This window comes from Bombina bombina, chromosome 6 (genome assembly GCF_027579735.1).
Source record: "Bombina bombina isolate aBomBom1 chromosome 6, aBomBom1.pri, whole genome shotgun sequence".
Taxonomy (NCBI): domain Eukaryota; kingdom Metazoa; phylum Chordata; class Amphibia; order Anura; family Bombinatoridae; genus Bombina; species Bombina bombina.
Genome location: NC_069504.1, coordinates 580431003 through 580454744, shown reverse-complemented (window position 1 = coordinate 580454744; position 23742 = coordinate 580431003). Strand labels below are relative to the sequence as shown.

General features: G+C 34.8%; 1 protein-coding gene across 1 annotated transcript in view; it reads right to left on the bottom strand.

Annotated features, from left to right (window-relative positions):
- The window catches only part of ENTREP2 (endosomal transmembrane epsin interactor 2), a 1562546-nt gene that overhangs the window by 166252 nt on the left and 1372552 nt on the right, over positions 1–23742 (bottom strand). The window contains exon 7 of the mRNA XM_053717551.1: positions 17140–17275. Coding sequence (XP_053573526.1) covers positions 17140–17275 — 136 coding nt within the window. The remainder of the gene's footprint in view (positions 1–17139; positions 17276–23742) is intronic.

Here is a 23742-nt window from a genome sequence, read left to right as displayed (position 1 = left end):
AACGCACCCTGAGTTAATGAATGTGCTCCACTAATCCAAGTCAACATATTTAATCATGTACACTAAAAGAACTCTGTAATGCACTTTCATTATATATTTTGCCTGCTAGTCATGTAAATTAATTTTAAAAGTGTAGTTTTCCACAAACTGTCTATCTATCCTCAAAGGAAGCAGTCCTAGTGACATACATATTAAAATATGAAGAATTATTTTTTTTAAAAAGACATCTGTCACCTGAGTCAGCGGAAAATTCATCTTGGCTTTTAGCATTCACAAGATTAACGCAAATTAGACAATATTCAAGGCTGCAAGCTAAATGTTTATCTGTACTTTACTTGCCCACTATCCATGGCAACACGTGTCTTCTATAATCTTCTATAATCTAAGAAGCTTGAGTAGTAGATATGTGTAGTTGGGATTTGTTTATTTATTGAATCATTTGATAGTGATTCACGAACATCCAAATACATTATTGGACAAAATTGGCAAAAAAACAAATGATTGCTTGACAAAATCAATTAGTTCATTCCCTTTGGTGCCAAAAAAAGGTGTAGGAATGGGGGAAAGGAGTTATATTGTTTGGTTAATAAGCTCCTTTGTTTGTAATGATGTACAAAGGGTCTGACAATTCATTTGTCCTTTATCACCTGTCCAACTCTGCTATAGTATTACTAATTGCTGTGACCAAGTGCGTAACCGCACAAAACGCGTCTGCGTGGAGTTCCTGTTCACACACCAGGTGGATTTTTGTTTTTAACACAGACCGTATCATTTGGTTTTATACTTTACTACAAATAAAACTTGGATTTTTATTGCCGTTTCCAGCCTGTGCTATTCTTCTATTTCCTTGGATATGTATAGTATTACTAATGACTGATGTTATGGACAGCCGGTCAGGGCTATATGCTGGATTTTAGTCCTATATATTGTTCTTTTAACAAAGAAAGATAGGTTATTTTAATTGTTCAAAACCTATAATGTAAGATTTTTGTTAATATGAAGTGTCTATAATAGCTGTTCCTATTGGAAATCCAATATTCCGAACCGTATACCTGCATGGACAAAATTTGGCTGAACTAAATGTTTTAAAAAATATGAAACAAATCTTTCAGACGAAACAATTTTTTCACCTATGCACATGTCTGTTGAGTAGAATGTCATTCCAATTATAAATGAAACTAAGTATGTGTCTATAATCTACTACTGTAAGTTTTCTTTGGTAGACCACTGTGTCTACGGACCTCAATGTTGCCTGTTTCTTTGTGCTTCTTCTAAAGAGCTTAGACATCTAGAAATTCCACTCTGACTTAATTTTTTTTTTTGCATGGGAAAGACCTTGCTGATGCAGTATAACTACATTATGTCTTGTTGTTGTACTTAGTCTTAATTTAAGCGGAAATACTGGCGCTGAAAGCAGGGTAGTACACAAATACAATATACGGGTAACCTAAAAGGGTCTACCTTAGCAGAAATATAATCGTTATAAAAGTTAATAAATGGTAATAGCCTAATATATATCTTAGAAAATATATTTAATAGTGTAAAATTACAATACAATCAAGATTATAAAATCAGTGTTAATAAAATCAGTACATATATACTAAAAAGTAATTAATGGGGCCCTTTAAATTAGTTTGAAAAAACATACAGAAAGGGGAAAGATTAACCACAAATCTATATATATATATATATATATATATATATATATATATATATATATATATATATATACATATATATATACTGTGATTGAGGATAGAAGAAAACTATACTCAAATAAATATAAGTATAATACTGTTTGAATATCTCTGCCCTCCTTATACTTATATTTATTTGAGTATAGTTTTCTTCTATCCTCAATTTAAAGGGCCCCATTAATTACTTTTTAGTATATATGTACTAATTTTATTAACACTGATTTTATAATCTTGATTGTATTGTAATTTTACACTATTAAATATATTTTCTAAGATATATATTAGGCTATTACCATTTATTAACTTTTATAACGATTATATTTCTGCTAAGGTAGACCCTTTTAGGTTACCCGTATATTGTATTTGTGTACTACCCTGCTTTCAGCGCCAGTATTTCCGTTTAAATTATTCTACTATCCTCCTCAGGGTTCTTAGAGAGAGACCCTTCTATACTTGGCATTAGGGTTGATATAAGCGCCAATTCTCACCTATCCTCCTTCCGCTGTACTTAGTATTGCCATGGTGTAGGACTTTTGACATTTAGAGCCCGATTACAAGTAGAGCACTATTTAACGATCCTGCTTGAGTGTTGATCATGCTAGAAGTAATCTTTTTGCACGCATCGGGATGCGCTCGTATTACAAGTTAAAAGTAAACTGTTTTCGTAAGTGCGCTAACCTGATGCATGTACAAAACCAATCTTAATATATTGCACAAGCTATAACCTATTCCACCATAGAAGTCAATGTAGCAAAAAAAAACATCCTATTCGCATGCAAACACAATCGCATATTCTCAAGTGCTCACATTCCAATGTACTTTACATAGAAGAATATGTTCTTGTTATTCATAAATACATATTTCTATATATATCTGATGGGTTTATGGTAAAATATATATTTATGCCTTTATACATAAATGATTATATATAAGTATACTGTAGATATATACAGATATATATATATATATATATATATATATATAAAAGAATATCTATTTATAAATACATAGACCATATTCTGCTACGTGAAGAACATTACAATGCGAAATATTTACATTAAATACACACTATAGCACTTTGACTATTGCATAAATATAATTTTACATGTTTTCACCTACTTAACTGCAAAGGGCTCCAACGCTCTTCTATATATGCGTACATATAATATGTGCACATATGTATTTATGTGTTTATATGTGTATATATGTCTATAAATACATAAATACATATATATATATATATATATAGACATATAAATATACATACATATACATTTTTAGACATTTATATGTATCTCTATGTTAAAGCCCTTTGAAACCTTTTTTTTTTTCTCTAACACCTGAGGCCCTATATCTTTGAGCACTTACGGTATAACTTTTTTGTACAATATTTTTTTAAATAAATTTTATTAGATGGTGTTATTCTGAGTGTAAGTTTACTTTGTAATGTATTTTTTTATGTGTTTTGTGACACGTTTGCTTCACAAAAAAAAATTAACCAGAGCTCTGAGGAAGCGGTAATCATTATAGCATAAATTGAGATTGCGCTCAATCGATCGTGTTTACTTTCAACTTGTAATATGAGCGGAAAACCCAACACATGCAAATACATGCAATAAACACCTTATTGCTTGCAAGTAACTGTTAGCGCTCCACTCGTGGTCTGGCCCTTAATCAGCAACCTTACCTAGTTAGCAAAGTTTGGTTGTTGCTCATTCAGTTTTATTCCTCCTACACAGCTGTTTCTGTTTGTATATTTGTATGTGTGAATGTACTAATTGCAACAAAAGTAAATACACCTGTGATCACTGAAACACAAGTTAGAGCATTGAAACAAATTTGAGTACACCTGTGATTTCCAATTAGCCTAATTGCATAAACATAGCTATAAAACGACCTGTGAACACCAGAACCTTCTCAATTTTAGACCTATTGGCTGTAGCTATCGGCATGTCTGCATCATGGTTCCATCTGGCTTTGAAAAACAGAGTTGGCTCAGGGGTTACCAATAGTTATCAAATCAGAGTTTCTGTGACAGCGCAGACAGTGCGAAGGACATTGCATAGCGTCAACCTATATGGACGGCATTCAGCGCAAATATTAGCTTGAGAAAAATGTGTACCTGTATTTTTAAAGATTATATGAGTTGTTTAAATATTGAAAAAATAAGAGTAAAGTTAATGTTCATAAAGCAGTGGGCGCCACCATATTGTAACATTGAGGGCAAATAGGAATGGTTAGAAAAGGGTTACTAGAGAGTGCAGCCAATGACTGTGTGGTATATAGCTGTGTCTGCACTCTGGAAAGCCCACAATATTCACAATCAAATTCCTGTAAAGGAGAGCAAAATACATAATGAAAATATATTGCAAAGTTGTTTTACTACATGTAATTAAACAATTTATATTAATATCTTGAGGTGTTTAATGTCCCTTTATTAATAAGAATGCTTCTTCTTTTATCAGATTTTTCATCCCTTTTCTTATAATGTACATCTTTCAAAGAAAATGTAGATGAACTTTTCCATAATCTGTGATGTTTTATTCCCACTATTTTGCAAGGATTTATTTAATTATTAATGAATAAGTGCATTCTTGTCTTCTCAGGCAGTTAACAGATTAATTTTACCCTACCCCAACCCACACTTACATTTTAATTGTTAAATTACAACAGGATTTTGCCTACCCAGCATCTATAACAAATCTGGCCCATAATCAATGTGTAATCTTACACAACAACAAGCGTTAGGGTTGTGATAGCTAAGAAAATATTGATTTCTACTATTAATATTTTAAAACGATATCTGATTTTGTATGTAGCCTGAAATATAATTTGGAATGAAGCTATTTGAAGGAAATCCTGAAAAATGGTCCTATAGATTAAACATCCTGATGTGGATACTAAGAGACAGTTTACAAGTGGAGTGCAAATTAACGCTTCCGTTTGAGCATTAATTGCGCTAGAAGTAAGATTTTGCGCTCGTCCAGTTGCACTCTTATTATGAGTTGAAAGTAAACTGTTTTTGCTCTCAAGTTACCTGACAAGCACAAAAATCTGAAGTTAGAATATTGTGTCCTTGTTCACATATTCCCTCATTAATCGGAAAAAAAAAGTGAAAAAAACCTGTCACCCCACTCTCACGCACACTCAAATGGATTTTCTAATTTGCGCAAACCGGACATGAAAATATGTGAATATTTCACATTCCAGTGTTCTGCACATAGCAGAAAAATGTTTTATTTATTCATAAATACATATTTCTACATATATCTGATGGTATTTTACAGTATTATATACATATATATATATATATATATATATATATATATATATATATATATATATATATATATATATATATATATATAGAGTATATATATACCTATATATAAACATGATTATATATATATATATATATATATATATATATACATACAGTATATATATATATATTTATATATATATATATAAATATATATATATATATATAGGAATATCTATTTCTAAAAACATAGAACATATCCGCTATGTTCAGAACATTGGAATATGAATTATGCTTTTACAAGTTTTTATCTACTTAATTGCAAAGGGCTCCAATGCACTTAAATCAATGTCTCTATGTATACATATATATTTATGTGTTTATATATATATATACACACACATATATACACATATAAATACATAAATATGTTAAAGCCCTTTGCCTGACTTTAGTGTTATTATTAGTGTAACTATACTTTGTAATGTATTTCTGATGTGTTTTGTGACACTTCATGTTTTGCGAAAAAGTTAACCAGAGCTCTGAAGTCACGGCAATCATTCAAGCGTAAATCGTGATTGCGCTCAAGCGATTGCGTTTACTTTCAATTCGTAATGCAAGCAGTAAGCCTGACAAGCTCAAACCCTAGCGATAAACCCCTAATTGCTCGGGCACAAAATTTGTGCTCAACTCGTAATCTAGCCCTAAATGTTATACCAGAGAGGGAGGAGACTGAAATAGAGAATGGAGAGGTAAGAAAACAATTTACCTAAAAAACATTGTCATAAAATAACCATTTTTTTATTTAATGAAACGTCTCAAAGACAAATCAGAGTCAAATTATAAACAGATTATGGGCTACATTACAAGTGTCGCATATAGAGAAAGAAAAGTGGAAAAAAAACTAACACCCGAGATGGTGCAAACTTCATCGCATTTTCGCATTCCCCATAGAAGTCAATGGAGAAAAAAAAATAATGTTGGAAAAAAACCTAACACCCATTGCACATACAACATTGTATATTCGCATTAGCAAATGTGAAATATTTACAGTAAATACATAGCTAAAATCTTTATTAAATATGAATATTGCATAAATATGTTTTATAATGTTTTCATGTACTTAATGACAAAGGGTATAATTCACTTATATATATGTCTAGAAATGTGTACATGTATATTAATGTTTTATCCATGTATATATGACTGTAAATACATACTGTATACACATATAAATACATTAATATATATGTACACATATATAAACATATAAATATATATACTGTATATATTTATATATATATATATATATATATATATATATATATATTTAGCAATGTATATGTATGTGTCTCAATGTTAAAACCATTTGCCTGCCTACTTTTTCTAACACCTAAGATCTCATATCTTATAATTTTTTTGTGCAATATTTTTCTTAAATAATTTATATCAGACAGTGTTAATATAAGTGTAAGTGTACTTTGTAATGTATTTTTGAAGTGTTTTGAGCAACTTTTTTTTTTAAACAGTTAACCACAGCTCTGAGAGGAGTGAAACGTAACATAGATTAAGGTTTTAAATTTTTTGGCAGCAAAAGAGCTGAATGCCCTTTCTTTCATGTAATTGGCAAGAGTCCATGAGCTAGTGACGTATGGGATATACAATCCTGCCAGGAGGGGCAAAGTTTCCCAAACCACAAAATGCCTATAAATATACCCCTCACCACACCCACAATTCAGTTTTACAATCGTTGCCTCCTATGGAGGTGGTGAAGTAAGTTTGTGCTAAGATTTCTACGTTGATATGCGCTTCTCAGCACTTTGAAGCACGATTCCTCTCAGAGTACAGTGAATGTCAGATGGATGTGAAGGGAGTATCTCCTATTGAATGCAATGGTTTTCCTCACAGGAGATCTATTTCATAGGTTCTCTTTTATTGGTCGTAGAGATTCATCTCCTACCTCCCTTTTCAGATCGACGATATACTCTCATATTCCATTACCTCTACTGATAACTGTTTCAGTACTGGTTTGGCTATCTGCTATATGTGGATGGGTGTCTTTTGGTAAGTATGTTTTTCATTACTTAAGACACTCTCAGCTATGGTTTGGTACTTTATGTATTTATATAAAGTTCTAAATATATGTATTGTACTTATATTTGCCATGAGTCAGGTTTAAGAATATTTCCTTTTGCAGACTGTCAGTTTCATATCTGGGAAATGCATTTTTTAGAAGAAAAAAATTCATACCTGGGGTATAGTTTTTAATTTGCGGGCAAAATTAGGCTTGTGAGGTCACAAAATGCCAAAGTATATTGCGTCATTTTGGCGCGAGATTTTTTTGGCACGAAGTTAAGTTTGATAATGCTGACGATGAGTCCTTTTACAAGGTTGCGTCTTTGATGACGCGAGTGTGTCATTTCCAGATGTTGTTAGCGCCAAAAAAATTCTGTTTGTGTTCTGTGTCATACTTGGTGCCAAATATTTTCATTATTTTAAACCCCATTCCTATATGCCTCTTGCCTTTTTTCTCTATCAGAGGGCTATGCTGTTTGCATTTTTTTCCCATTCCTGAAACTGCCATATAAGGAAATTGATAATTTTGCTTTATATGTTGTCTTTTCTCTTATATTTGCAAGATGTCTCAATCTGATCCTGTTTCAGAAATCACTGTTGGAACCCTGCTGCCGGATAACAGTTCTACCAAAGCTAAGTGCATTTGTTGTAAACTGTGGAGATTATTTCTCCAGCTGTTGTTTGCAATAGTTGTCATGATAAGCTTTTACATGCAGGGAATGTGTCCATCAGTAATAGTATGTTGCCTGTTGTTGTTCCTTCAACATCTAATGTAAAAGATATACCTGTGAATTTAAAAGATTTTATTGCTGATTTTATTAAGAAGGCTTTGTCTGCCATCCCGCCTTCTAATAAACGTAGAAGGTCTTTTAAAACTTCTCATAAAGTTGATGAAATTTCAAATGACCGACAACATACTGAATTATCCTCCTCTGATGAGGATCTATCTGATTCAGAAGATCATTCCTCAGATTTTGACACTGGCAAATCTACTTATTTATTTAAAATGGAGTACATTTGTTCTTTGTTAAAAGAAGTGTTGATTACATTGGATATTGAGGAAACTAGTCCTCTTGATATTAAAACTAGTAAATGTTTAAATTCTGTTTATAAACCTCCTGTGGTTACTCCAGAGGTTTTTTTCAGTTCCTGATGCTATTTCTGATATGATTTCTAAGGAATGGAATAGGCCTGGTACTTCTTTTATTCCTCCTTCAAGGTTTAAAAAATTGTATCCTTTGCCAGCAGTTACATTGGAGTTTTTGGAAAAGATCCCCAAAGTTGATGAGGCTATTTCTACTCTTGCTAAATGTACTACTATTCCTATGGAAGATAGTACTTCCTTTAAAAATCTTTTAGATAGGAACTTGAATCTTATCTAAGGAAAGCCTATTTTATATTCTGGTCATCTTCTCAGGCCTGAAATTTCTTTGGCTGATGTTGCAGCTGCATCAACTTTTTGGTTGGAAAATTTAGCGCAACAAGAAATGGATTCTGATTTGTCTAGCATTGTTCACTTGCTTCAACATGCTACTCATTTTATTTGTGATGCCATTTTTAATATCATCAAAATTGATGTTAAATCTATGTCTTTAGCTATTTTAGCTAGAAGAGCTTTGTGGCTTAAATCTTGGAATGCTGACATGACTTCTAAGTCTAGATTGCTATCTCTTTCTTTCCAAGGTAATAAGTTATTTGGCTCTCAGTTGGATTCAATTATTTCAACTGTCACTGGGGGAAGGGAGTTTTTTTGCCTCAGGATAAAAGACCTAAGGGTAAATCTAAAGCTTCTAACCGTTTTCGTTCCTTTCAACAAATTAAGGAACAGAAACCTAATCCTTCCCCCCAAGGAATCTGTTTCATCAGGGTGGGACTCACAGTCCCCTAGCTATGAAAGAAGTATCTTGGATACTTTCTTGGGTGGAATCCAGCTCTTGTCTAATTTCTGCGGTACACATCCGAGGTGTAGACAATTGGGAAGTGGATTATCTCAGCCTTCAGACTTTAGATCTGGGGGACTGGTCCCTCCATTCAGATGTGTTTTCTCAGATTGTTCAGATGTGGGTTCTTCCAGAAATAGATCTGATGGCTTCTCATCTAAACAAGAAACTTCCCAGGTACCTGTCCAGGTCCAGGGATCTTCAGGCAGAAGCAGTGGATGCGTTGACACTTCCTTGGTGTTACCAACCTGCTTATATTTCCCCACTTTTAGTTCTTCTTCTAAGAGTGATCTCCAAAATCATTATGTAACAATTGTTTGTGTTGCTGGTAGCTCCAGCATGGCCTCACAGGTTTTGGCATGTGGATCTTGTTTGGATGTACAGTTGCCAACCTTGGCCGCTTCCATTAAGGCCGGACCTTCTGTCTCAAAGTCCGTTTTTCCATCAGGATCTCAAATCATTAAATTTGAAGGTATGGAAAATGAACGCCTAGTGCTTAGTCACAGAGGTTTCTCTGACTCAGTGATTAATACTATGTTACAGGCTTGTAAATCTTTTTCTAGAAAGATTTATTATCGAGTTTGGAAGACTTATATTTCATGGTGTTCTCATAAATTCTCTTGGCATTCTTTCAGAATTCCTAGAATTTTACAGTTTCTTCAGGATGGTTTGGATAAGGGTTTGTCTGCAAGTTCCTTGAAGGGACAAATCTCTGCTCTTTCTGTTTTATTTCACAGAAAGATTGCTAAGCTTCCTGATATTCACTGTTTTGTACAGGCTTTGGTTCATATCAAGCCGGTCATTAAATCAATCTCTCCTCCTTGGAGTCTTAATTTGGTTCAGAAGGCTTTGAGCCTATGCATTCTTTGGACATTAAACTACTTTCTTGGAAAGTGTTGTTCCTTTCCTGAATTCCTTTTCTGAATTATCTGTTCTTTCTTTTGAATCTCATTTTCTGATTTTTCATCAGGATAAGGTGGTTTTGCAGACTTCATTTAAATTCTTACCTAAGGTTGTGAATTCTAACAACATTAATAGAGAAATTGTTGTCCCTTCCTTGTGTCCTAATCCTAAGAATTATTTGGAGAGATCCTTACATTCTTTGGATGTGGTAAGAGCTTTGAAATATTATGTTGAAGCTACTAAAGATTTCAGGAAGACTTCTAGTCTATTTGTTATCTTTTCTGGTTCTAGGAAAGGTCAGAAGGCTTCTGCCATTTCCTTGGCATCGTGGTTAAAGCTTTTGATTCATCAAGCTTATTTGGAGTCGGGTCAAGCCCCGCCTCAGAGAATTACAGCTCATTCTACTAGATCAGTCTCCACTTTGTGGGCTTTTAATAATGAAGCTTCAGTTGATCAGATTTGCAAAGCAGCAACTTGGTCTTCTTTGCATACATTTACTATATTCTACCATTATGATGTATTTGCTTCTTCGGAAGCAGTTTTTGGTAGAAAAGTTCTTCAGGCAGCTGTTTTAGTTTGATTCTTCTGCTTATATTTAAAGTTTTTCCTTTCATTCATGAGAATAAATTTATATTTTGGGTTGTGGATTAATTTCAGCGAAAAATGGTTGTTTTTATTTTATCCCTCCCTCTCTTTGCCCCTCCTGGTAGGAATGTATATCCCATACGTCACTAGCTCATGGACTCTTGCCAATATGAAATAAATGAATTTATCAGGTAAGTTTTTGCATAAATTATGTTTTTCAATGTATTTTGTAATTTAGTTTTTTTTTTATATAGTTTCTTTTCAATTTTGGGGCTTTGGAGTTGTAAGGTTAGAGGGGTTAGTGGGTTTCCCTTTAGGGCAATGCCCTACAAATTATTATTTTAAAGGCTATTGGTATTTTATTTTTAGAATAGGGTTGTTTTTTATGTTGTTTTTTTTTTAAGGGGTATTAGAGTAGGATTAATTATTTAATTTTGGGGGGTAATTACTTTTTTATTTTTTGTAATGTTAGGGTTTTTATTTTTGTAATGTTAGGGTTTTTTTGTTTCTTGTAATGTTAGGGTTTTTTTTTTTGCAATGTTAGGTTTTTTTTTAGTAATATTAGTTTTTTTTTAGTAATATTAGTTTTTTTAATAATGTTAGTTTTTTTTAAAGGTAAGATTAGGTTTTATTTATTTTTACAGGTAATTTTTTTTTGTTTTTTTTTAAAGGTAGTTAGAATTTATTTTGTACTTTTGGGGTATTATAATTTGGGTTAGTTTAGGGGGTGTTAGGTTAGGTTTTTTAGATAATAGTTTATTACTTTGCGATGTGGGGGGCTGGTGGTTTAAGGGGTAATAGTGTTGTTTAGTGTTTGCCATGTGGGAGGCTGGTGATTTTAGGGGTTAATATTGTTTTTAGGTAGTTTATTATGTGTGGGGATGTCGGTTTAGGGGTTAATAGTTTATTTAGGTAGTTGCAATGTGGGGGGTGGCAGTTTAGGGGTTAATAGTGTAGTTTAGTGTTTGTTATATGGGGCACTGTTGGTTTAGGGGTTAATAGTGGATTTAGGTAGTTTGTGATGTGGAGGCATGGCGGTTTAGGGGTTATTAATTTAGGTAGTTTGCGATGGGGCGGTGGCAGTTAAGAGTTATAAGTGTGTTTAGGGTAACTATTTCATCTAGAAAAAATCTTACGCAAAGTTTAAGTTCGGGTAAAAAACGTGATTGGTAAACGGCTTACACGCTTTGCTTTCAGTTTGTAATACAAACGCCTTTACCCTCCTAGCCCTATCGATAGCGCTCCCCTTGTAATCTAGCCCTGTGTGTTTTAAACCCATGATTGAACAAATAAATGCCTAGATTACAAGTGAAGCGCATGCTAACATTTAACTTTAAGCTTGTATAACACACAATAACCTGACCACATTAAATGTTTACTCTGAGCACAGTTAACAAGCGAGCGAAAAAATCCAGTAGCATGCCATCTGTAATTTGGCCCATTGTCGGCACCCCTGTGACTGCAAATAAGTATTTGTTTATTATTCTCCTGTCGAATCTGTTGCTGCAGAACAGTTTGTATACAAATCATGTTAAAGGGACGTAAAACCCAATTTTTTTCATTCATGATTTAGATAGAACATAACATTTTAAACAACTTTCTATTTTACTTCTATTATCATATGTTCTTTGTTTTCTTGTTATCCTTATTTAAAAAGCAGAAATGTAAGCTCAAGAGTGTGCACGTGGTGTCTGCAGCACTATATAGCAGCAGTTTTGCAGCAATGTTATACATTAGCAGGAGCACTAGATGGCAGCACTATTTCCTGTCCTGTAGTGCTTCAGGCATGTGCACGCTACCTACCTAGGTATCTCTTTAACAAAGGATAACATGAGAATTAAACATTTTTGATAATAGAAGTAAATTGGGAACTTTTTAAAAATTGTATTCTCTATCTGAACAATGAAATACAGTTTTGGGGTTTATTGTCCCTTTAATCTACTGGAGTGCCTTTTTCAGGTTTAAAGATTATTTGATTATATAATAAGATTATATGAGACAATATGCTAGCTAGGTAAATTGGATACAATAATTTTTTTTTGCTATTATGGACAGGGAACTTAAAGGGACAGTATACACTCATTTTCATATAGCTGCATGTAATAGGCACTACTATAAAGAATAAGATGCACAGATACTGATATAAAAATCCAGTATAAAACTGTTTAAAAACTTACTTAGAAGCTTTCAGTTTAGCTCTGTTGAAAGGTAATTGGAAAGCCCACTGCAAGTGGCAAATAAGACACTCCCCCCTCCCCCCCTTCTTTTGCATATGAAAAGACCCTTTACACAAACAGGAGCAAGCTGGAGAAGGTAGCTGACCGTATTCACATAAAACTTTGGGGCTTGGTTAGGAGTCTGAAAATCAGAGCAATGATATTTAAAAATAAGCAAAACTATACATTTTAAAAAAAAACAAAAAAAAAAAAAAACTTTATGGTCTATATAAATAGATCATCTACAAAACATTTATGCAAAGAAAAATGAGTGTATAATGTCCCTTTAACATATTTTTTTTGTATTAAAATACATTTCTATTCATTGAAAAAGTAAGACTGACAATAGTACATCCTTTATAACATCACATGTCAAACACTGGCAGCAAAAGGGAATGCAGCGTTAGCTGGTTGGAGAACTATCCAGAGTCATTATTTACCATTGCAATAAACTAGTGGAAAGACAATGACAATAAACAATAAACTGCTCAGTGAAGTGCAAAGCTTTTTAATAAGTCTTGTCTATGCTTTGTTGTAGAAGAGTGCAAGTGTGATTAGTTTAATTTATGGCTCTATTTGTGCTTCTGTGTGGTGTGCAGTGGGAGCAGAGCACGCGGGTTAAGCACCGAGCTTCAGGTTAAACTGTTCAGCAGATACTGATGGCGCATTTAAGTAACAGGTGAGCCAAGGTGAAATGTTTATTCCACATCCTGTGAATACTTAGCAGTGATTAAATGGGGAATATTAATAACTTAAAACAAAATACATTTGAATAAATATGAATCTGTACCAAACAAACAGTTATGCCATTTTAAACAGACATAAAACTGCAATAAGAAAATGCTGTAATTGCATTAGAACATGTTCTTAATATTCATGTGTGGCTGGGGGCTAATCCCAATTGACCTATGGGATCACTGCATCATATGGGGCTGAGGGAGAGAAAGTAATAATTAAATGCTTAGATTTGTTTTGATGCCTACAGCAACATAAAACTTAACTTTTGCACATATCTGAACTATTTAAAGAGACATTCCAGACAAAATTAGAATCCACATGGATGCATTTCCGTTTTGAATAAAAGTGTTTTTGCAATATATAAATGTATTAGCAAAAATGCTTCTAATAAAAGCTATAGCTGTTTCAAATGTGTATTTATGTATGCCCCGTGCACCAGCATTTTAAACACAGCACTTGCTGAGAGTGCCTACGGTGTTTGTACCATCTGTTAATGACTCAATGTGTTAATTGCTGATATGATGCAGGCTCCACTGGTGCACTGATCCGCTGCAGTATTTAAAATGCTGGTGCACTGTGAATATTTTGCTATGCATCACATGCACATGCAGAGAAAAATGTTAACACTAAAACAGTCAGGCATTCTACTGGGAGCTAGCTGCTGGTTGATGGTTGCATATATAGGCCTCTTGTCATTTACTCACCCGATGTGTTCAGTTAAAGAGACATTCCAGGCAAACTTGGAATCCACATGGAAGCATTAAAGTTTTGAATGGAAGCATTTTTGTAACATACTGTGTTAGCAAAAAAGTTTCTAATAAAAGCTATAGCTGTTTAAAAAGTGTATTTAAGAATGCACCGTGCACCAGCATTTTAAACACAGCACTTGGTTAGAGAGCCTTACAACCTGGTAATGACTTAATTTGTTAAATACTGACATGATAAAAGCCCCACTGGTGTTATGAGCAGCTGTAGTATTTAAAATGCTGATGCAGTGAGAATATCCAGCTATGTGTCACATGCATGTGCAGAGAAAAATGATAACTCTAAAACAGAATAATGTTTACTAGAAGCATTTTTGCTAATACATGTATATTGTAAATATGTTTCTATACAAAGATGTAATTCATCTATGTGCATTTATTTTTTGACTGGAATGTCCCTTTAACTCCTAATAAAGAATTGCTGCTCCTTCAACAAAAAATACCAAGATAATTGATAAAAGAAGTAAATTGTAAAAGTTATTTAAAATTATACGTTGTATTTGAATAATTTTGCGTTATATGTCCCTTTAAAAGTGTGCCCTTTAAAGGCAAGGAATGAATGAAATAACAGTCTATTTCACTGGTTAAAAAAAAAACCTGTGACTGCAGTTACAATTTATAAACCATAGAAATGTGTATGCAGCATTTATATTACAGAATCAATACACAATGCGCTGCGTGTATCAGACTAGGCCACATTCACATCTCTGTTGTTGGGATAATGCCTGCTATATGTGAAAGAACTAGCAAAACATTTTTTCTCTCTAATTTTTTCCTGCAAATTGCTTGGGTAATTACACCCTCAACTGATGCTCCTTAGATAATGCATTTGGCTCTTTCTATCAGTCACCAGAATGTGAATTTTTTTTAACAAATGAAGACTCATCACTGCAGGAGAAGCCTGAAACATACCGCAGGAATCCTATTATTTTCCTATTCTTTTCCCTTCTCATTTGTGACATTTAAATTTAATTTACAGTTTGATACCAGAAAGTCAACCTGAAATACTCTGAGCTACACAATGAAAGAGAAATTATACGTATTTTACCTTTGTTCCATCCACGACAACTGTGTGTTCATAATGTTTTACATTTTTTTCTCAGATGATGGAACTGGGGGCAGATTTTCTAAAGCTTTCCTCTCAAGTGAAATTATGTAAAAAGTTCTGATAGCTCTTGTGAAATCCCTCACAAGATTCTAAAAAGGTTCTCTGCTCTGGCGAGATTGTCTAAGTCTTGATAGTACTGCAAGGTTCCTCAAAGAATTTAAGAAAGGAAAATGATAGATTGAGAACTATTTATCTTGCAAGTTGCTATGCCGACTAGGGCATAACCAGGTGACACTGGGCGCCAGGGTAAAAGCTGTGGTGCCCCTCCCCCCGTTTCAATAGCACTTTTCTGGCTTTGCAAACAACACATGTTGAACCAGCAGAGGCACAAAGGAACAAGGGAATCTGCTTCTCTGTGACACTAATTCATCATTCCCTATTGGTTAATTCATGACAGAAAGTTTACATTTGCACAGCCTTCCTGTATGAATATGGTGGCATGTTTTTTTTCTTCTGTATAACAGCAGTGGTGCAGCCATCTTGAAGCCAGAGCCCCTATTTGCAATGGTAAATCAATACAGCTTTCATACACTGATACACATGTTTTATTGGGTGAGTGGCTCACAGTAAATGAGCAGAACACAGAGGGGCCAACCATGGTTCAGCTGGAGCTCAGACACCACCAGGACACCCTGTATAGGGTTGCCAAAAGGCTTTAAATGATGGCTTTTAGGAAAAATACATATTTTGTTTTCTTATTATGGAACAATTTCAAATTCACTGAACATTTTTAAACCACCTATATATGAATGCTTATAGGATCACTAAAGAATGAAGGATCAGAAGGGACTCTAGATGTGTGGGCCCAGCCTCAACTTAGATCTCTGTGAGCACTTTAGTTTTACCCCTGTTTACAGAGTTCTGGATGTGAAGGAGCAAGGCCTACTTTACAATATATAGCTCCAATAAAGCATGCAAAGTTTTTGCATAATCTCTCTCCATGTCAACAAGTTTTTGATCATCAGACTTAAAGGGATGTTCTGTATTTCTGAATGTGAAGGAGAGATGTGCAGTACAATATAGCACTGTTTGACAGAAGTGTTTTGTTGCATGTGCACTTTGTAGTCTGTATTTAAGTTTCCTTGTACTTTATATTTTGTCCTTTAACTTTTCATATTAAAACGTAGTTTGTGTTTTAATGTATTTTAATGTACACACAGCATTGTATTTTAGATTTGTAAAAATTCTGATTGTACTGATGTTTGTGAGTAACTTCAAAAAAATTAGGATCATACTTTGTATTTTTCTTTGTATGTTTTACAAATTGTTTATCATTATGCTTGTTTTTAGATAAAATAAATTTTGTTTTAATTTTAGAGTGTGAGCAGGATAGGGGCTTTTTTGGGCTGGAATAGGGTGTTTCATGACTGTGCCTGAAGTTACAACTCTGATTTAAAATAAATAAATAACTGGGCTGATCTAGAGTAAAACCTGGGCATAGAGCTGGCAAAATGTTGTCTATGTGTCTGATGAATAAATCAGTATTTATCTCTTTATTTACATAAAGAGATATATGTGTTTCCACTATTACTGTTCGTAGTTACCACTGAATGTAATGTGTAGTGTCCCTCAAAATGTACTTCCACTTCTCCTTAGTTCTCCCACTGAATGCACAATATAACAAATACAATGCAACAAATAGAATATATAAAGAAACACAATATCAATTAAATAGAGGCATTTGGCAATATACATTTAACAGAAATAAAATCAGATAATTATATATTAATATATTAATCATCCACCAATTAATATATTTTGTTGCCTACCAGTATTAGCTCATCAGTAATAACACTGCTGACACCTGTGTAATGTTACATTGTATCTATAAGCTTGCATTATGTTCCTACCTGACTGGCTGGGGTTTGTCCAATGACAGCTTCATAAGGAGGAGGAAGCTCAGATGGATACAAAATCCCAGGGCTATTAATGGAGACTTCATATAAAGTGCTGAAGGGGGAGTGTGGAAAATCCAAGTGAAGCCCTCTGGGAAAGAAAACACAAGTCATTTTTACATGCAAGAAATATTCTGTACCATAGATTAAATATAATCTCCAGTTTATCAGTATGATCACTGCAAATAAAACACATTTATTTGTGTGCTAAATCACTGTTCTTATAGCTTCCTAGCCGCTAGTCTCTAAATATACCCAACACATTAGCTTTTAATTTATCTGAAATATAAAGATATTGAATTGCTATTAAGCCTTTAACAAATGGGTCTCCATGAATACAGAGTTAACATGTAATTGTATCAGATAAGCTAGATCTATTATCTGTGCTTCAATAAAGGACATTGCTGTCAGATATTTTTATTAGATTGTCCACCTTAATTGTGTTGCATGGGATTATTAGTTAAAGGGCCACTAAACCCAAAATCTTTCTTTCATGATTCAGATAGAGAATAGAAATTTAAACAACATTACCATTTACTTCTATCATTTATTTTGCTTCATTTTTTAGATATCCTTAGTTGCAGAAAAACCAATGCACATGGTGAGCCAATCACACAAGGCTTCTATGTGCAGCAACCAATCAGCAGCTGCTGAGCATATCTAGATATGCTTTTCTGCAAAGAATATCAAGAGAATAAAACAAATTAGATAATAGAAGTAAATTAGAAAGATGTTTAAAATTGCATTCTCTTTCTAAATCATGAAAGAAAAAATGTGGGTGTCATGTCCCTTTAATCAGTCTTACTTTCTCCATCATTTCTGCCACAAAACACCCTCCAGGAAGCAAACAGAACCCTAAATGCTTTGTATTTAAATAGCAATCACTGTGTCTCAGTACCAAGCATATACCTGTGACAGAGGAATGATTAAATATCATCCTCCATCTATACAAGAAGTAAAATCAGAACGATGAAACTAGGATTGCCTACATCAACTTTCTTCAAATGCAATTCATTCTGTTTACCTATAAATCTTTAAAGCTGTTTCAGCTGAAGTCTCAGAGATTTCAACTATTTCAAGAAAAGTGAAAAATTGCTAGACTCTACAAGTAAATCTAACTATAAACATTGCATCTTTATTTCCCTGAAATGTATCAATCAGCTCATTTATTTATTTTATAGGAACACGAAATAGACAAAACATAGTAAAAATATTAACTATAGATCCTATGCATTATAGAGAGCATATTTTTGTTGCACTAAGAGCCATATTACAAGTGGAACGCTAATTAGTGCTCCCGTCTGAGGGTTAACTGTGCTAGAAGTGCGCTTTTTGTTCTCGTCGGGTTGTGCTCCTATTATGAGTTGAAAGTAAACAGTTTTTGCTTGCGCACTAACCCGACAAGATCAAAAAGCCGAACTTAGAATATTGTGTGCGCGTTCACGTATTCCCCCATAGAAGTCAAGGGATAAAAACTCAGTCTTGCGCAAACCGATTGCATATTCTCAAGTGTGCTAACCCAACATGAAAATATGAATATTTCACATTCCAATGCTCTGCACATTCCAGAATATGTTCTATTTATTCATAAATACATATTTCTACATATTGCAGCTTTTATCTTTGTAAAATATACAGTATATCTGCATCTATCTATCTATCTATCTATCTATCTATCTATCTATCTATCTATCTATCTATCTATCTATCTATCTATCTATCTATCTATCTATACATACACATGATTGTATATATATAAATATACACACATGATTGTATATAGGTATAGATATATATACATATATATATATATATATATATATAGAAAGCAAAAAAAATGCACTCTCAGGACTTTTCCACAAAAAAACAATTTAATGGAACGTTTTCGGGGTTCACAACCCCTTCATCAGCATGCAAAACAAACAAAATTCAACTCATGTATAGTGTTACATATCAATTACAACATATCAACCTAAGTGTCTCTCCAAAGGAAAAGTGTGCCAATTTTTCGAATTTGGAACGCATATTGCGTTCCACAGTGCTATCCGAAACCGGAAGTTGTATTACCTCACTTCCGGTTTACGGATTCAACAGACAAAACGTGAAATAAAAGATAAAGTAGTGTACTCTACAATTTCAAACGTATTAATGTGACATACTAATTTGGGGGACTTATTATAACAACAGTGTGCCACCTTCTAATAAGTGCCAAGAAAATTGTGATGGATATACATTGTCGAACGTTGCTACATCCGGTCGGCATAGAAACAGTAACCATGGTAATCATAAACAATTCTGATTGCCAAAAGGTGCCATAATTTACAATGGTATGCCAGCTGAATGAAACAACAATTTTCATAGTGCCATAAGTAACGTGTACTGAATTATATACAATCATATTGTATATATAAAAAAAGAATACTAATTTAAAAATTGAATAGTTAAAAAATAAAAATTAAAACATAAAAGTTGGACCATATGACAGTACAATTGATTGGAATGGCAAGTTACAAACGTAATGTTGCAAATGTGAGTGCTGTGACTCATAATGTATCGCCAGTATATTACAGCAAAGTGGCGTTAAACATATATAATGCTACACTAAATTCGCAAGCAAATGAAGATCAGATTAGAGCAGTAGATATATATAACAGTATTATAGGGCTGTGCTATTTGTAATATGAGTTGAATTTTGTTTGTTTTGCATGCTGATGAAGGGGTTGTGAACCCCGAAAACGTTCCATTAAATTGTTTTTTTGTGGAAAAGTCCTGAGAGTGCATTTTTTTTGCTTTCTATTTCATGGTATATCATTGCACCCAGGCGAGTTGGCTACTGGTGGGCTGAACTGGAAATTGCTTACTATATATATATATATATATATATATATATATATATACACTGTATATATATATATATATATATATAGTAATATCTATTTATAAATATTTACAGCAAATACACAGTACAACACTTTATTAAATATGCATATTGCATAAATATGCTTTTACATGTTTTCATCTACTTAACTGCAAAGGGCTCCAATGGACTTATATATATATATATATATATATATACATGTCTATATATTTGTACATATGTATTTATGTGTTTATATATGTACACATGTCTGTAAATACATATATACACATAAATACATACATGATATGTATACATATATATACACACACACACACACATACATACATATATATATATATGTATATGTATTATCTTCATGTTAAAGCCCTTTGCTTGCCTTTTTTTCTAACACCTTAGACCTGATATATTTGAGCCCTTATAATATTTCTGTATAATCATTTTTTAAATCATTGTTATTAGATATTGTTTTTGAGATTAACTATACTTAATGTTTTTTTTTTATTTTTAAACAAGCTTTATTAAAGAAGATTCAAAAATATACAATGAGGTCACATTATACATCTCCGTATGCCGTTTACAAACGGTCTAGACAAAGTTCAGCTAAAGCAGTTTAATGTGACTAAAGTCCATGATAATTGCGCTTTTAAAGAAACAGGAGTCGCCCCAGGGAAGGGGGAGAAATCCGGGTTCCTCTAAGGATACAAAGCTTGGTAGAAATTTTTGTTTTTGTTGTATCAGACAAACATGTCAAAAAAAGAACAGTTCAAACTTATACTATTAACATAAGATTCATGAAGAAAGAACACATAGAGTACAAGCATGAAGAGAGAGAGAGTTAAATAAGAGAGATGAAAGAGAAGAGAAAAAGAGAAAAGGAGAAGGGGGAGGGCATATCAGTGCTGGAAGGAAAAGAGAGAGAAAGGGGGGGAGGAGAGGAGGGGGGGGCATCATAAATGGGAGAGGAAGGGGAGAGGAAGAGAGAAGGAAGGGGAGAGGAAAAAAAAAAAAAAGGGGGGAGAAGGGGGGAAGGCATAACCCAACAAGGTCCTACAAAGGAGTGCCTCTCCATACCGCCAGCATCGTCTCATGGAAATCTAATTGGCCAATCTTAAAGTAATGTAGCCTCTCCAATTGTAATAAGTCATCTACTGAGGCAAACCATTCATCAGTGGAGGGAGCCTGAGTGAATTTCCATTTTTTAGGGATCAATCTCTTGGCTCCCGTAATCATGAGTAGAAGGAGGGTTCTAGTGAATTCATCTTTAGTCTTGGGGAGCAGCAAGAATAACATGATCTCAGGGGTATTAGGGACAAGGGCCTGTACCTTACGGGACATAATCCCTGTCACAGTCTTCCAGAAGTCTCCCAATCTAGGGCACGACCACCAGATGTGGATCAGGGAGCCATACTCGCCGCATCCTCTCCAACATAGAGGGCTGGTCAAGGGGAAGTATTTGTGTAGTCTCATTGGTGTATGATACCATCTGGTTAGTAGCTTTAGGTGTATCTCCTGGACAGTTGCAGAGACCGAGGAACGTTTAGTTAAAGTAAAGGAACGTATCCAGTCCTCTTCTTCAATAGTATTACTAAGGTCCTTGTCCCAGGCCAAAGTGAAAGAGGGGAGTCGAGTGTCAGGTGGCAGAAGAAGAAGCCTGTATATTTTTGAGATTAGGCATCTAGGGCAGAGTGTACCAGAGCAGAGAGTCTCAAAGGGTGTGAGCGCCCTCATAAGCCTATCCCTATGTCTATGATGGACAAGATAGTGCGAAAGCTGATGGTATCGGAGCCAAGAGGAGAAGAGATCACCAAACTGTGTAGTCATATCGAGCTGGGAGCGAAGTTTGCCCTCGTGTATAGCAAAATGAAGAGTGCCCTCTCGGAGGGGATAATACGTACTCATACGGGTTCCGAGGGCATGGTATGGGATTTCAGGATTTTCTATGATCGGAAGCAGGGGAGAATGTATCGAAGAGATATGTGTAGAGGTAGCCAACAGTCTATCCCATTCTTGTAGGGTAGCCAGTGTAAGGTGGTATTTCTGTATTAGAACAGGGCGGCTAAGTGGGGGAATCCAAGCTAGTATGCCAACGTTATGCATGTTAAAGATTTGTCCCTCTAGTCTGACCCATTGCTTCTGAGTTGAGTTATGAGACAGCTCCACTAACCTCTGAAGGAGGATTGCTCTCCGATACAATGCCAGGTCTGGAAACCCTAGGCCTCCTTTTTCACGCGGTAGATATAATGTCTTTCTAGGTACCCTAGGTTTAACCCCTGACCAAACAAACTGCCTCTAATGAGCGCTGAAGTTGGGGAAGAAAATCCCTAGGCAAGGCCACCGGGACAGTCTGCAACAAATACAGGATACGGGGGAGAATATTCATTTTAATTAGGCTGATTTTACCAAGCCAGGATAGCATTCTGTTTGACCATGAGGACAAGTCATTCGTGATTTCCCTACGTAGGGTTAAAAAGTTATTTTTAAAAAGGTCCGTTTGTCGAGCTGACAGATAGATACCCAGGTATTTCAATTTGGAAGAGGCAACGGGTATTTGGTACTTTTGAGCAAGTCTCTCAACCTGTGTCGGAGGGGCATTAATGTTTAAGATTTCCGATTTGGTTAAATTTAGGTGGAAGTTAGAAAGTTCCCCATATTGTGATAATTTGTCTAATAGTACTGGGAGTGAGGTTTCTATGTCAGTTAATGTGTAAAGGATATCGTCGGCATAAAGAGCCTGTTTGTAGTCCACGCCACCCAGTCGCAGTCCCCTTATTTGTGGGTTTTCTCGAATTTTTTGGGCCAGTGCCTCGATAGATAGGGCGAAAAGAAGGGGCGAGAGGGGGCAACCTTGCCTGGTGCCGTTCGATATAGAGAAGGTATCTGACAAAGTGTTGTTGACGCGGACCCTGGCATTCGGCGTTGAATACAGCGCAAATACCATATTTATAAAAGGAGCTCCGAAGTTCATGGTCTTTAAGACTTGACGCAGAAAAATCCAATCGACACAGTCGAAGGCCTTCTCTGCGTCGGTCAAAAGAAGCACTATCTTCTCTCCCATCACTTGAGCGTGTGACACCAACTGGATCACCTTACTGGTGTTGTCGCGTGCCTCTCTACCAGGGACAAAGCCCACCTGGTCAGAAGAGATTAGGGAGGGGAGGTATTTATTGAGTCTTTTAGCCAGAACTTTGGCAAAAACCTTAACATCTGAATTTAGTAAGGAAATTGGTCGAAAGTTGGCTGGGGAGGTAGGGGGCTTACCTTGTTTAGGTATAACAGTAATGTACGCTTCCAGGGATGGATCAGACAGGTGGGGGGTCGTAATTAACCTGTAACTCTGTAGTATTTTGGCGTAAGTCCATCTGGTCCTGGGCATTTACCATTTGGGAGGTCCCTAAGGGCCTGAGTTAACTCTTCTAAGGTAATAGGTGAGTCAAGGAATTCCCTTCCATCAGAGTCAAGTTGAGGGAGGTTTATAGAAGACAAGAAGTTGTCAATTGCGGTAAGTCTGTCCAGGTCTGGGGATTCTCGGGGGGTTTCAGTGTCTGTTTGTGAAATGTTATAAAGTTTTGAATAGTAAGAATGGAAGGAGGCAGCAATCTGTCTGAAGCCACGTAGAGAAGTACCACCCACCCCTTGTAAAGAGTGTATGTGGGACTTAAGCTGCTGTCTACGAATAC